At 46.4% G+C, this 16,038-nt stretch overlaps 1 protein-coding gene across 5 annotated transcripts in view; it reads left to right on the top strand.

The window, feature by feature from the left end:
* The window catches only part of SAFB (scaffold attachment factor B), a 46,630-nt gene that overhangs the window by 15,168 nt on the left and 15,424 nt on the right, over positions 1 to 16,038 (top strand). For 4 of the 5 annotated variants that reach the window (XM_010367219.2, XM_010367217.2, XM_010367218.2 and 1 more), the window contains exons 3-11: positions 3,699 to 3,763; positions 3,845 to 4,051; positions 7,440 to 7,502; positions 10,047 to 10,074; positions 11,017 to 11,527; positions 11,951 to 12,000; positions 13,322 to 13,416; positions 15,408 to 15,557; positions 15,636 to 15,718. In XM_010367219.2, coding sequence (XP_010365521.2) covers positions 3,699 to 3,763; positions 3,845 to 4,051; positions 7,440 to 7,502; positions 10,047 to 10,074; positions 11,017 to 11,527; positions 11,951 to 12,000; positions 13,322 to 13,416; positions 15,408 to 15,557; positions 15,636 to 15,718 — 1,252 coding nt within the window. The remainder of the gene's footprint in view (positions 1 to 3,698; positions 3,764 to 3,844; positions 4,052 to 7,439; positions 7,503 to 10,046; positions 10,075 to 11,016; positions 11,528 to 11,950; positions 12,001 to 13,321; positions 13,417 to 15,407; positions 15,558 to 15,635; positions 15,719 to 16,038) is intronic. The other variant, XM_030936077.1, reaches the window with a different exon arrangement.

The following is a 16,038-nucleotide window of genomic DNA, read 5'->3' as shown; positions in this document are numbered from 1 at the left end:
CTTTTAGTAGAGATGGGATTTCACCATGTTGGCCAGGCTGGTCTCAAACTCCAAACCTCAGGTGACCCGCCCACCTCGACCTCCGAAAATGCTGAGATGATAGGTGTGAGCCACCACACCCGGCCTAAAATTACTAAACTCTTGAAGAAAAACCTGGAGTTAAGCCATACCTTCCAATCGTCTTGTTTCTTTTTCTTATAGTTAATCTTAGTCTTTTCTTTTTCTTTTTTCTTTTTTCCTTTTTTTTTAAAGACAGTCTGTCTTGCTCTAGCCCAGGCTGGAGTGCAATAGTGTATTCTCACCTCATTGCAATCTCCACCTCCCAGGTTCAAGCGATTCTGCCTCAGCTCAAGCTGGGATTACAGGCGTCTGCCACCATGCCTGGCTAATTTTTTGTATTTTTAGTAGAGATGGGGTTTTGCCATGTTGGCCAGGATGGTCTCAAACTCTTCTCTTGACCTCAGGTGATCCACCCACCTTGGCGTCCCAGAGTGGTGAGATTATAGGCATGAGCCACCACACCCGGCAAGTATCTTCTATTTAGAAAAACATGGTAATGCCACATATCTAAAACTAGAACAAGAATAACATCAGTGGAAGAGAATGGAAACAAGTAATCCCAGAGATAAATACAAATATAATACTGAGGAAGCCAACATTTCAAATTGGTCGGGGTCAAGTACTATTTAGTCAGTGGTGCTGGGAAATCAGTTTCCAAATGGGACAACTATTGGGAGAATAGTCTCAGTCAACATGAAACTGAGAGAATAAATGTTTAAAACCTCAAAAGAACTAAATACAGGTATATTATTTAGCCTTCAGTGTGGAAGAGGACATCCAAGCATGAAGGTATAAACCTTTTTTTTTTTTTTTTTTTTTTTTTTTTTTTTTTTTGAGACAGAGTCTCGCTCTGTCGCCTGGGCTGGAGTGCAGGGGCTGGATCTCAGCTCATTGCAAGCTCCGCGTCCCAGGTTCATGCTATTCTTCTGTCTCAGCCTCCCAAGTAGCTGGGACTACAGGCGCCCGCCACCTCACCCGGCTAGTTTTTTGTATTTTTTAGTAGAGACGGGGTTTCACCATGTTAGCCAGGATAGTCTCGATCTCCTGACCTCGTGATCCGCCCGTCTCGGCCTCCCAAAGTGCTGGGATTACAGGCTTGAGCCACCGCGCCTGGCAACCATTTTTTCCCCCCATTTTAGACAGAGTCTTGCTCTGTCGCCCAGGCTGGAGTGCAGTGGTGCAATCTCGGCTCACTGCAAGCTCCGCCTCCCAGGTTCGCGCCATTCTTCTGCCTCAGCCTCCAGAGTAGGACTACAGGTGCCCGCCACCGCGTCTGGCTTTTTTTTGTGTGTGTGTGTGGAATTTTAGTAGAGACGGGGTTTCACCATGTTAGCCAGGATGGTCTCTATCTCCTGCCCTCATGATCCACCTGCCTCAGCCTCCCAAAGTGCTGGGATTACAGGCGTGAGCCACCACGCCCAGCCAAACTATTTACATTTTTAAAACTTTGGCCACTTAAGAGTGAAATGGGCCGTGTGCAGTGGCTCACGAGGGTAATCCCAGCACTTTGGGAGACTGTGGCGGGTGGATCACCTGAGGTCAGGAGTTTGAGACCAGCCTGGCCAACATGGCGAAACCCCTTCTCTACTAAAAATACAAAAATTAACTGGGTGTGGTGGCAGGTGCCTGTAATCCCAGCTACTCAGGAGGCTGAGGCAGGAGAATTGCTTGAACCCAGGAGGCAGAGGTTGGAGTGAGCTGAAATCTCACCACTGCACTCCAGCCTGGATGACAGAGCTAGACTCCATCCCCCCGAAAAAAACAAAAAACAGTGAAGTGTACTCAAAACCTGTAAACAAAAGTAAAAGACTGGTAAAGAACTGGGAAAATATGTTTTGTACATATGATATATAAACTTCAAATGATGGGGGATAGAGCCGAAGTTTTTTTTAAGAGGGAGCCTCGCTCTGTTATTCCTGCTGGAGTGCATTGGTGTGATCTCAGCTCACTGCAACTTCCACCTCCCGGTTCAAGAAATTACCTCAGCCTCCCAAGTGGCTGGGATTACAGGTGTGCACCACCAGGCCTGGCTAATTTTTGTATTTTTTTGTAAAAACAGGGTTTCACCATGTTGGTCAGACTGGTCTTGAATTCCTGACCTTGTGATCTGCCCACCTTGGCCTCCCAAAGTTCTGGGATTACAGGCGTGAATCACCGCGCCCGGCCAGAGCTGAAGTTTTTAAATAGTGGGGTGGGGGGTGTAAATCAGAAATGTTTAGAAAAGTACAGGTGATCAACAACAAAAAGCAAATGACTCAAAGCAATCTGAGTAGTCAGGAGATAAATTTGTGTTAAAACAGTATTCCTTTTCTTACCTAGCATATTGGCAAAGATGAAGAAAAACGGCAAATTTGTAACAGATTCAAGAAAGATTGGCATTTCTTTTTTTTTTTTTTTTCTTTTGAGACAGAGTCTCGCCCTGTTGCCCAGGCTGGAGTGCAATGGCGTGATCTCGGCTTACTGCAGCCTCCGCCTCCGGGGTTCAAGCAATTCTCCTGCCTCAGCCTCCCGAGTAGCTGGGACTACAGGCATAGGAGATTGGCACTTTTTAATTCACTGTTGATGGAAATGTATAAGTTAAAAAAACCTTCCTCTGCAGTTTTTTTGTTTGTTTTTGTTTTGTTTTGTTTAAGACAGAGTCTTGCTCTGTCACCCAGGCTGGAGTGCAGTGGCGTGATCTCGGCTCACTGCAACCTAAACCTCCAGAGTTCAAGTGATTCTCCTGCCTCCGCCTCCCAAGTAGCTGTGATTACTGGCGTCCGCCACCACAACCAGCTAGTTTTTTGTATTTTTAGTTGAGATGGGGTTTCGTCATGTTGGCCAGGTTGGTCTCAAACTCCTGACCTCAAGTGATCCACCTATCTCAGCCTCCCAAAGTGCTGGAATTAGACATGAGCTGCTGCTCCCAGCCCCTCTGGAGTATCTTGATAGTATGTGGGTTTTTTGTTTTTCTCTATTTTTTTTTTTTTGAGACGGAGTTTAGCTCTTGTTGCCCAGGCTGGAGTGCGATGACACAGTCTTGGCTCACTGCAACCCCCGCCTCATAAGTAGCTGAGATTATAGGCGCTTGCCACCATGTCCAGCTAATTTTTTGTATTTTTCGTAGAGGTGGGGTTTCACCATGTTTTCCAGACTTGTCTCGAACTCCTGACCTCAGGTGATCTGCCCGCCACGGCTTCCCAAAGTGCTGGGATTACAGGTGTGAGCCATCGCACCTGGCCCTTCTTTTTTCTTTTTAAGCATTAAAAATGTGCATACTCGGGCGTGCGCAGTTTCTGTGGGAAAACATGTTCCTTAACTAAAAGGCAGCACACTCGCAACAAATGCTTTTTCCCTCAAACGGACACTTGAGATGGGAAGAAGGGCAGAGCTGAGGGACAGGTCTGATCCTGTTCAACCTTGCTAGGAACCTGTTTTCTACACTTCCACAGCTCAGACAAGAACAGAACCTCTTCTGCTTGGGCGTGGGGCAGGGCTGTCCTGTCCAGAATGGTCTCATTCCTGGATTAGGAAGTCTCCCTAAGTAGCGAGGTGTCTCAGATGTTTATAAAGTGACCACTCGTGCAGTGCTCAGGTCATTGTTGCTTCTGTAAAGTGCGTATCATTTGATCTCATGCTGTAAATGATTCTGTCTTCAGGGCGCAAACCAGAAGAAGAGGGTGTGGAAGATAACGGGCTGGAGGAAAACTCTGGGGATGGACAGGTATGTGCAGCCTTGCGAGTGAGTAGCGTGGTAGATGGACCAGTGGCAGTCACATGATGGTTCGGTCTGGTTGTGTCACAGGAGGATGTTGAGACCAGTCTGGAGAACTTGCAGGACATCGACATCATGGATATCAGTGTATTGGATGAAGCAGAAATTGATAATGGAAGCGTTGCAGATTGTGTCGAAGACGATGATGCTGATAACCTCCAGGAGTCCCTGTCGGATAGTAGAGAGCTAGTCGAGGGGGAAATGAAAGAGCTTCCGGAGCAGCTTCAGGAACATGCTGTAGGTAACCGGCAGTGTCTCTAGAATGTGCCCTGAATGTATCAGTTCCACAATTAAAAAGAGATGATCCGTTTCATATTGGGAAGTAAGTTGTTCTATAATGCCAGTTCAGTAGAATAAGGGTCAGTTGGTTCAGATGATTCTGAACCAATTTGTTTTGTTGAAAAGTGATGTCTTATAACATACACACGTACTTGCCATCCATTTGTGGCATACAGTATGAGACGTTTTGAGGACAACCATTCATACCCTTCCGGTTGCAGGACTTGATCTGTGGTGTTATGGCCTAAGTACCTTGAAAACACTGAAATAGGAAGAGGTTAGAAGTTGGTGTTTTCCTGTTAAGAAGCAGTTGTTGAGCTGGGTGCCTTGATGCACTCCTGTAATCCAGTGACCCAGAAAACTGAGGCAGAAGGAGCAGCCCAGGGGTTCAAGGCTGTACTAAGCTATGATTGTGCAGTTGAACTCCAGCCTGGGTGGCAGAGTCTGACAGAAGCCTATTTCTTGCTTTAAAAAAAAAAAAAAAGAAGAAGAACAACCACCAATTGATACCTATCTTAAGAGTTAACCTCTAATATTAACCTTGATATTGTTTTTAAACCTAAGTTTTTTTCTTGTTAAAAACATATCAGATGGATAGTAAGATTATAGTGGGCAGTATTTCCTGACTACTACCTGCCAGGCATTGGCATTATGCTCTTTCTTTCTCTTTCTCTCTTTTTCTCTTTCTTTTTTTTTTTTTTTTTTGACAGAGTTTTGCTCTTGTTGCCCAGGCTGGAGTACAGTGGCGTGATCTCTGCTCACTGCAACTTCTGCTCCCTGGGTTCAAGTGATTCACCTCCCGAGTGAGTAGCTGGGATTATAGGCGCCCATCACCTAGCCGGACTAATTTTCTTGTGTTTTTAGTAGAGACTGTTTTCACCATGTTGGCCAGGCTGGTCTTGAACTCTTGACCTCAGGTGATCCGCATGCCTCAGACTCCCAAAGTGCTGAGATTATAGGTGTGAGCCACCAAGCCCACCTTGTACCCTTTAATTCTTCTAATAGCAACATGAGTTACTGTTGTCCCCATTTTCAGTTGAGAAAATTGGGAAGGCAAGGACTAAAAAATCTCCAGATGACACACAGCTCGTAACAGAATAAGAACTAAGATCAGGCTAATTCCAGAGGCCATGTACTTAACTCACGTACGACATTGTCTTGGTGCCATTATTTGATACTAATTTCATTTACCTGATGATTAATATTTGTCAGACAGAAAAGGTGATGCATATGAGAAGCCATGGAGCGTCTCTGTGGGGCCCTTTCTGTGTTGACTGGTGGGGGGCCCTGTTCCTGTCCTAGTCCTCAGGTCTTCCACAGTGAGCACTTCTCAAGCAGTCTTGGGGGACGGAAGCCTTGTTGTATGCCAGTCAATCCACTTCTGCATTTCCTCTTGGAACTGATTCCGAGTATCCTTAGAGGTAGCAGATTGTCATATTTAAATGGAGGATTTGAGTCTCAGAAGTGGCTGAGAGTTATTCTGATACAAATAGGGTGTGCAATTTTTGGTGAGTCCCATTCACCAGCTTCTAAAAAGGAGTAGCAGAAACACTTGCACAGCAGCAGGAGTTACTTACCCTTCCTAAATGGCTGCATCTTAAGGCTGTTTTTTTCCCTCCTAAGTAGAAAATAATACATTCTGTAACAAAAGCTGGAAACATCCTAAATGCCTGGAAGCAGTATAGTTTTAAGAGTTGAGGCCAGGTGCTGTGGCTTGGCTGGGCACGGTGGCTCATGCCTGTAATCCCAGCTACTCAGGAGGCTGAGGCAGGAGAATCATTTGAACCAGGGAGGAGGAGGTTGAAGTGAGCCAGGGTTGTGCCACTGTATTCCAGCCTGGGTGGCAGAGTGAAACTGTTTAAAAAAAAAAAAAAACAGTTCAGATGAGGTAGATTTTTGGAGATGGATCAATTTCCGTGTTTCCCTGGACAAACTCCTTAACCTCTGCTCCTCCCTTGCAAGAGGTTTTCGGAAGATTCAATGGATGGATGTTTATCATACACTTAAAGCAGAAGTCGTCAAGTTGGCTGTCACTTGGGGTTTTTTTGTTTTGTTTTGTTTTTCTTTTGGGTTTTGTTTTTGCTTTGTTTTGCTTTTTTTCAAGACAGGGTCTCATTGTGTAAATGAAGGTTTCTGAGAACACAACCACACCTATTGATACTGTTGTCTATGGCTGCTTTTGTGCTTTAGTGTCAGAGAGTCCTGACTCATCTGTTCTGTAATTCCTGAAGAATTTACTATGCAGCTCCAACAAACTGTTTCCCTGGCCTAGTGCAATGCCTAGTGTCTAAAAAGCACCGTATAGTTAATTATGAAATGTACCACCACAAATAGAGTTCTTACTGCTGTGTAACCATCAAAATGAACTAAGCACATCTGTGTGAACTCAAAGATCTCCAAAAGAGAAGTGACGCTTGGGGAGGGTTCCGAATGATGTGCTGGCCCTCTTGCAGATGTCAGAGGGGAGATGGTCTTTGGCGCTTAAACACTTGTGTAGCATATGTGATGACAGCTGCATGGCAGGAAGAAAGGAGTAGTGGAGAGTGGTTTTCCGTGAATGGGCTTTTGTACCTTTTGAGTCTTTTGATCATGTGTATGTCTTTCCTAGTGAAGTAAAAGTGATAAAAATACATGCTGATTATAAAATATCTGAAAAAGTCCCCCCCTAAGTATATCTCAAACTTCACGGCTTTAGAGCAGATGGCCAAAATTGGTTTCAGTCACAAATTACCTGAACCCCCTTTCTTTGTTTGGGGAATCCTTTGCCTTATTGGGCAGAGCCTACTTCTTAGAGTAAAAGCTATTCTTCCCCTGCAAGTAGGGCATAGGAGATTGCCAGTCCCGAGCTCCTATCCCCACCCTCATGCTGGGAGATACTGTTCCATTGAGGGAAGTACCTACCCCAGGGGCAGCAGGCCCCGCATCATCAGCATCCAGGTTGGGGGATCAGCGGTGGCTGAAGGCTCTACTTCAGCAGGACTCTAGCCATTGCTCCTGGAAGAGCAGCTCTCACCCTGTGCTCAGATCCACTTAGAGAGAGTATGCACTCATTTTCATCTCTTTTCTGCTTGATTTAGACTTTTTTCTTTGGTTTTCCTCTTTAAAACCTCCACAGATACCATTATTATTATTAGATTTCATAGTCTGTGTGCAGGTGGACATTTACATACAACGTTTCTTTCAGTTTAGCTGCAATTATACTATAATGGTGTTTTGATTTCTGCCCTGGGTTTAAAATTTTGTTGTAAATTATTTTCATAGCTGTTCACTTTTCATTGTACAGATGTATCATTATGTTACGTTATTGCTGGTGTGATGAACTGTATTTTCTCCATTTATTTTACAGATAGAGGACAAAGAAACTATAAACAATTTAGATACTTCATCATCTGACTTCACTATATTACAGGTAAACTGTTGTATGTCTCAGTAATTTTAGAATGAAAGGTCAGACCACAATTTCTGGAAACCATTTCAGACACCATACGCCAATTCTGGCTAATCACCACCACAAAGGTTGTTTCCTTTGCTAGGATTGTTAGCGGGTGTTTGCTTTCTGCTTTTCTCCAAATATAATGTACGCATTGCCAGGGACTTAACTCGGCTTCGACGGACAAGTGGCCTCCAAGCGCTGTGGCTTACCAGCAGTGATAAAAGACATGTTTTGTGGCATTCTTGTTAATTTCATTGCTGGAGGGGAAAGGCAGCCTGTCTCATCTACTCTGGGTGGCATCCCCTGCAGAAAGACAATTTGATGAGACAGCAAGAGGGAATGGCTGCCTGGGAAAGATGAATAGGGCCCAGATGGGGATTGAGGGTTGACAGAGCCCTGCTGGGGAAGGTGGAGTCTCAGGGGTTCTGGTCTTGTCTTTGGGAAGTTTTTTTTTCTGAAATTGCCCAGATTTCTTTTAATGACTGTATCATCCTACCTGTTTCAATAGCATCTATGTAAATATTAAATCTTAGATGAGAACAGATGAGTTGAGAATTTCTAAGTATGATTTTTATATTTGTGGGTCTTGAGTTTTTTTTTTTTCCCCAGCCTACATAGATATAAGTTGTTAGAACACACTTACTTAGGTAGCTAATTCTTAGGAGAACTTTTTGTGGAGAAACGAAGATTGAGCCAGCTTTTGCCTGGCCTTTTTTCCCCCTTCTTCTTTTTAAATGTCTTCTATGCTATTGTAATTAGAAATCACCTTTTGGAAAAGATCTCCATTTGCTTCTGCCAAGCAAGGGCAAGGGAGATACTGGAAAGCCAGAGCTCCAGCCTTGAGGAGGGCGCAAATCTCAAGAAAATGTGGTGAAACCCAGTTCGCTTTTAGAGCTGCTGTCTCTTCACCTGTGAATTGACATAGCCATTCCCGACTCAGAAAGGAGAGGAGGAGCCAGATCTTGTCACTTTTTCCCGTGGGTCTTTCTTGGTCACAGTCTCCCATGTTAAAATGGGAAACCTACAACTCTCCTAAACAAATAGGAATATATTTGCTTCTCTTTAGAGAAAATGAGAAAGAATTATTCTGCCAACATTGATCATTTGCTTCAGTCGTATGGTCTGAATTCCCAGCATGGGGTAGGGTACATGGGGGAAAAAACTGATTAAAAATACGTGAAACCATGAGGAAAGTGTACAGTTTCATAGAGCATCCTGGAATGGCAGGGCAGTTCCCAGGGGAAGTTCTAATTCAGTCACACCTATTTATTGAGTATATGTGAAGCCCCTGTGATGTGTCAGGTGTGGCATTAACTACCAGCATTATGCAGATGAATGAGAAGGAAGGATGTTCCCCATGCTCGTAGGGCCTGGCCTGATGGTTAATAGTGCAGACTTACACTCATATGGCCTTTGCTCAGAGTCTGTCTCTGCTTCCCACCTGCTGCGTGTCCTTGGGCAAGTTAGTCTGTCTGGTCACAGTCTATTACTCTGTAAAAAGAAGGGTGCTGCCATTAGGAGCGACCTCCTGTGACCGATGACGAGTCTGTGTGTATGTAAGGTGCTTATATTTGTGCCTGGAACCTAATCAGTGCTCATCAGTGTTAACTGGAATTCCAGAGGAGTGTACCTTGTGTGCACAGGAAACATAAAGGCTGGGGGATCACATCATGTGGGAAAAACTCCTTTGCTTAGTGGGCATAGCTGGAGTTGGGTTAGAGGGAAATAGGGAAAGCCTTCCTGAAAGGAGATGCCACTGAGCTGGATACTGAGGGATGTGGATGACTTGGCTGGATGGGGCAGGGGAGGACTGGACCTGTCAGGGAGGGAGGTGGCATAGGAATTCATTGGCTGAAGGCTGAAAGCCACAGAGGGACATGTGCTTACTGTGGACACAAGATGCAGAGAGATGGAATGGGGGTAGTACAGCCAGATGCCACAATAGGCAAGGATAGCACCAGCCTGAGTGGGCAGGGCTTCCTGGGAAGAGTCTGAATGACTTCTAGAGCTGGCCTGGTGGGGACATTGATTGGAAGAGGAGATGAAGCAGGAAGGGTATTTACAGAGGTGTTCACGCTGGCACCACCATGCCAAGTAAGAGCAGGAGTCATACCACCTGGGCCCATATTCTCTCAGTCTTTTGAATATCAGAAAGTTACCACAGCTTCATTGAGTGAAAAAGTGACTGTTAATGTGCCATGCATTCCTCTAGATGCTAACAGTAGAAAAATGAAAACACTACTCTCCTTGAATTTGAGAGTTCAATCTAGAGGGTCAGGCACACTTGTGATGAGTGCCTCACCGTGAAGTGAGACCAGTCCCAGGCCCCTGGAGAATGAATGGAGGGTGGGCAGAGTGAAGTGGAGCCATTCCTAGAACAAGCAGGTTCTCCACCTCTTGCATTTGTGAGTCTCCTTCCGTGTATTTTTTAATTCCCTCTGTAGTTATTCTGGGTTTTCATTTGAATAAACTGTAGGTGTCATTCATCTGGCACAGTCTTATTTATGTTTTTTCTTGCAGGAAATTGAAGAGCCATCCCTGGAGCCAGGTACTGTTAAATGAAAAACTTAGCAGCGGGGGTTTGGAACCATTCTAGTTTTCCACCTTCTCTAATTTGAATTCTTTGATTTTTTAAAAGTTGCCTTCGTATAGTATACATTGTTCTAAAGGTTTACAATCCAAAACCTACCAGGATCATAGAGATTGGAAACCCAGCCATATCACCAGATCTGTGAAAGTGGCTCACTTCTCATTTTACAAAATGTATTGGCGAGATGAAAGTATCTCATGCCTTTTTGAATGTCAACAGCATTGAAGCATACATAGAAAGAGTTCCGGATGCCTCTCTTGAGGGCTAATACCTCTACACCCACAAAACAGATCTTGTGATATTGGGCAGTAGCTTAACTTTGTGGTTTTTAATTGAGGCAGCTCAGGCAGTGGTAGGGAGATACATTTTAAAACAAATTTGAGACATAACTGGATTCCAGAAGAGGAAAGAGTGTCTTCATGAGAATTCCAAACACTGTTCACTTTCTGGACTGCAAATATCTCAGAGCACGGATGGAAGAGATTCTGGTTTTCATGTTGGACTGTTCTGTTAAAAGAAATTCAAAGAAATTTGGAAATTGAGCTGTTCAGTGAATGGTGATACATTCAGTTAAGCAACTTGGACTTTGGAAGCTAAATTTGGAAGAGTCATATCTAAACGACGACAGAATGAAGACTGTCAAGAATCAGCCAGAAGGTTTTGGGGGTTAAATCTCTGGGATGCTTTTCTCTTCCGTGTAGCGTAGAGGCTTACCTAGAGGCGGTCGCAGCGCAGGTAGTGTAACCAGTATAACTTTGTGTACCCGCGGGTTTTCCAATCTCTGTGTAGCTAGCAGTTCTCTTCGTGTTAGTGTGGCAGCCGTGCCAGTTCCACATTTGTGATTGCTTTATTTCCCTGGTAATTAAACCTTGTGCCATTCTATTCCTGTTAAATCCGTAGAAAATGAGAAAATACTCGACATTTTGGGGGAAACTTGTAAATCTGAGCCAGTAAAAGAAGAAAGTTCCGAGCTGGAGCAGCCATTTGCACAGGACACAAGTAGCGTGGGGCCAGACAGAAAGCTTGCGGAGGAAGAGGACCTATTTGACAGCGCCCATCCGGAAGAGGGTGACTTAGATTTGGCCAGCGAGTCAACAGCACACGCTCAGTCGAGCAAGGCAGACAGCCTGTTAGCGGTAGTGAAAAGGGAGCCCGCGGAGCAGCCAGGCGATGGCGAGAGGACGGACTGTGAGCCTGTAGGGCTAGAGCCGGCAGTTGAGCAGAGTAGTGCGGCCTCCGAGCTCGCGGAGGCCTCTAGCGAGGAGCTCGCGGAAGCACCCACGGAAGCCCCAAGCCCAGAAGCCAGAGATAGCAAAGAAGACGGGAGGAAGTTTGATTTTGAAGCTTGTAATGAAGTCCCTCCGGCTCCTAAAGAGTCCTCAACCAGTGAGGGCGCTGATCAGAAAATGAGGTTTGTTTTTTCTCAGTTTTAGACCAGACGCTATCTCCTTTTCATTGGTCATTTAATGACACACATAAGCTGTTTTTTTCTGCAATTGGCCAGCCAGACTGACGAAATTGTAGTTTTGCTTCTAAAGAATGTTTTGTTTCTCTTTGTGTATTTTACACTGATTACATAATTTTTTTCTTTTCTCAACCTATCATGGTTGTGTTCTTTAATTCTTCCTAATTACCTTTAGTCCAGCAGAATTAATTAACTCCTGTGGGTCTGAAATCTTATGGTTAGGTCAGATTTGCAATACAAGTTTGTCGGGGTGTCATTTTTCAGAGCTAAGTTTCGGGTAGGTATGCAGCCTCAGCGCGAGCTTCATGGTTTTGAGTTTGTTTCCTCCATGCTTCTTCCTTGCGGAGTGACATTGTCCTTTGTCTCTAGTTCTCCCGAAGATGACTCGGATACAAAAAGGCTTTCCAAAGAGGAAAAGGGTAGGTCACCTCAGCGACACCTGTCCCTTGGAGCATGTATGGCCTGGGCAGTGGCGGGTATTTGATTCTGGTTCATCGCGCACTATGCTCCTTACCTGGGAGATTCCTGAGACTTTTGTGCAGTCTTTTCTCCTTCTCTGCTGTTACCTCTACAGGTTCGGGGCTGTAGGAAGCATGCCAGGTCCTAAGAGTGAGGCTGATTTGGTGCAGATCCTTGTGTTGGGAGCACATTCTTTCTATAACCTTCATTAAATTCATTAACTGAGAAATAATTTTACCCTGCCAAATTCTTTCTTAATCAGTGTTCTACAGGAGTAAAAACATGGGGCCGGGCGCGGTGGCTCAAGCCTGTAATCCCAGCACTTTGGGAGGCCGAGACGGGCGGATCACGAGGTCAGGAGATCGAGACCATCCTGGCTAACACGGTGAAACCCCGTCTCTACTAAAAAAAAAATACAAAAAAATTAGCCGGGCGAGGTGGCGGGCGCCTGTAGTCCCAGCTACTTGGGAGGCTGAGGCGAGAGAATGGCGTAAACCCGGGAGGCGGAGCTTGCAGTGAGCTGAGATCTGGCCACTGCACTCCAGCCTGGGCGACAGAGCGAGACTCCGTCTCAAAAAAAAAAAAAAAAAAAAAAAAAAAAACATGGGATAGATGCAAAGCTATAGGTGGAAAGAGAAACAGTGCATTGTTGACACCAGGTTTGGCTGTTTTGCTACATGGCCACTGCACTTTCTCCTGTAATTAAGCGATTGCTCACCTTTTTGTTGTTGTTGAGACAGAGTCTCGTTCTGTTGCCCAGGCTGGAGTGCAGTGGCGTGATCTCGGCTCACTGCAACCTCCGACTCCTGGGTTCAAGAGATTCTCCCGCCTCAGCCTCCTGAGTAGCTGGGATTATTGGCGCTCGCCACCACACCCAGATAATTTTTTGTATTTTTAGTAGACGCGGGGTTTCACCATTTTGGCCAGGCTGGTCTCGAACTCTTGACTTCGTGATTCCACCACCTTGGCCTCCCAAAGTGCTGGGATTACAGGCGTGAGCCACCACGCCTGGCCCGCAATTGCTAACTTTCTTAGGAAACCTCAGGTGGTCCCGACAGCCCCACTCAGTATTGTGATGGGCCCTGTGGCAGTGCTGATGGGCCTGGTGTTGCACTAGAGGGTCTTGGTGAGGACAGTGGTCAGGCCCACGGCCCTGTGTGACTTTTAGTGCTGCCACTGCCTCAGGAAAAGTGGAAACCATGTCTGGTTTGGAAAGTTTGTCTCTAAGACTCAAGATCTTGTGGGTATTTGGGTTTTTACTAGAACTTTCTTTTGAAATAGGTCGCAGCAGTTGTGGTAGAAATTTCTGGGTTAGTGGACTCTCTTCTACAACCAGAGCTACAGATTTGAAGAATCTTTTCAGCAAATATGGGAAGGTAAGTGCCAGAGCTTTTGTGGAGAAGGTACTTTGAAACCAGCGTTGGGTGGCCTTTACATACAGGTCCTCTCCCCTCAGTGAGTTCTTTGAGAGATACCAGGAGCTTATACTTGCTGATGGTTGGGGAGGGTCTACCCCTCCATGGGTAGAGGTGAAAGTGATGTGGAAGCTTCCAAAGCCCACATCACTGCTGTATTTCCCCCCTTCTTTCCAAGCTTGTCCCCTTCCCTGTAATGACTCGTGGATCCGCTTCTGTGTCCTCAGGACGTCGCACTCAGGTGGGCTGCCAGGGTTGGCCAGCGGGGGTGCTGGCCAGCATGTCTGGGAGGCAGCAGTGTTCTTAGAACAGCGTTCATGATGCTGGAACTCAGAACAGGGACCCTGGAGTCTGATGATGGGTGTCCTGACCATGGGTGTGTTCCGTCCATTGACTGAACCTCACCTCAGCAGCTGGGGGCTCTCAAAGTTGCTGCCTCAGTTCACCACTGGGGGCAGTTCTAGCTGCCTCTTGTCTATAGCACCTGCCTTTCCTGAGCCCATGAAGGTGGAGGTGATAGCACCAGCCCCCTACCCGCAGTGCCCAGCGCAGCCGCCTGGCCCTCCTCCCTGTGCTTTCTCACTACCCTCCTCCCTGATGCTTCCCAGACCCGCCTCCCAAACAGCCTCATGCATCCAGGGCTCCTCGTCTCTCAGAGTCAGTTTTGGGGACAGCCAAAGGAAAGGAGTCCAATCCTTTGTGTTACACAGTGAGGGTTCAACACATTGCAATACATAAAACCAAATGTTTTCCCTGATACTGGCTTCGAAGAACTTAAAAGAGGATAAAACAGACTGGGCGCGGTGGCTCACACCTGTAATTCCAGCACTTTGGGAGGCCAGGGTGGGTGGATCACAAGGTCAGGAGTTCAAGACCAGCCTGGCCAGTATGCTGAAACATCTCTACTAAAAATACAAAAATTAGCCAGGCGTGGTGGCGCATGCCTGTAATCCCAGCTACTCAGGATGCTGAGGCAGGATAATAGCTTGAACCCTGGAGGTGGAGGTTGCAGTGACCTAAGATCGCGCCACTGCACTCTAACCTGGGACAGAGCAAGACTCCATCTCAAAAAAAAAAAAAAAATGTCATTATTACGGACATAACTAAGGGCTTCCTGGTATGGTGATACAAGGTGTGTGGCTGGCAACACCTGCGCCAAGTCTCCTCTGCTATAACCCGTTTCCTGACTCCATGGCGGCCCCAGCGGGTGGGTGTGCTTATTGGGGAAGTGTCACCCTGGAGACTACAGTGTCTTGAGGGCAGCAGGCCTGATGTGGGTTAAGTTGAGGACCAGGCCCCTCTGAGAATGTCCTCTGGGACTAGGATTCCATGTGGCATGATGAACATGATTACCAGCCATGGCCACTGGCTCCTGTGGGGCTTTTCATGAGCCATGGTGTCTTCTGCCGTCAAAGGGCGACCCTAACTGCTGCCTGCTGTAGTTGAGAGAACCAAGTACACTGGAAAGGACGCGTCTACAGGATCTGAAACACGTCACTGAGTGTTGTTACAATCAGTGGTAGGGCGGATCTGAGCTCCAGAGCATGGCTCACACACAGACCTTTCCTTGCATCAGTCGGTGCCGAAGTCTTTTTTTTTTTTTTTTTTTGCTTCATAATTTACCACCTATGTAGCATGACTGTATATTTGGAATCATTTCTTCACAAGTTTTAGACCATATTAAAGGAACACTGGCAGAACCCTGTTTCATTTCCCTTTCGTCTGTTCCTACACTGCCCTCCTGGTCCCCTTGAGGAACTAGACACGCGATTAGAACTGGCCAGAGGTCCTTAGAGGAACAACAGCGAAACAGAAGCATTAGCAGCATTGTCGTCCCCAGTCTAACGCTTGTTGGACCCCCGATGAGCAGACTTCCCTTTGGGCTGTTCGTATCCCCATGCCCCGCTCAGTGGGCCTCGTGTCTGAGTCGTATTTGCCTGCTTTCCTTTGAGGTGGTGGGCGCCAAGGTTGTGACAAATGCCCGGAGTCCTGGAGCTCGCTGTTACGGTTTTGTCACGATGTCCACAGCCGAAGAGGCCACAAAATGCATTAACCACCTGCACAAGACGGAGCTCCATGGAAAGATGATCTCCGTGGAGAAAGTGAGTGGCTGTTTTCTTCCCAGGATATAGCCCACATTAGGAAACGAGGTAATACTTGCACTTGATTGTCGTTTTCAGGCCAAAAATGAACCTGTGGGAAAGAAAACCTCTGACAAAAGAGACAGTGACGGGAAAAAGGAGAAGTCGAGCAACAGTGACAGGTACCTGTCCTCCCTGGCTACATTAAAGGGGCAGGGTGTTTTACACACAATCTCGCTCTGTCACCCAGGCTGGTGTGCAGTGGCAAGATCTCCGCTTATTGAACCTCCACCTCCCTGGCTCAACCGATTCTCGTGCCTCAGCCTCCTGACTTGATGGGATTATAGCCACGCCCATCTAATTTTTGCAGTTTTAGTAGAGACGGAGTTTCGCCATGTTGGCCAGGCTGGTCTGGAACTCCTGGTCGCATGTGATCCGCCCGCCTCATCCCCCCAAAGTGCTGGGAATACAGACATGAGCCACCACGCCCAGCTAACACGTC

This window comes from Rhinopithecus roxellana, chromosome 8 (genome assembly GCF_007565055.1).
Source record: "Rhinopithecus roxellana isolate Shanxi Qingling chromosome 8, ASM756505v1, whole genome shotgun sequence".
In the NCBI taxonomy this organism is placed as follows: domain Eukaryota; kingdom Metazoa; phylum Chordata; class Mammalia; order Primates; family Cercopithecidae; genus Rhinopithecus; species Rhinopithecus roxellana.
The sequence above is the reverse complement of the archived record's forward strand: the minus strand, read 5'-3'. Positions and strand labels throughout refer to the sequence as shown.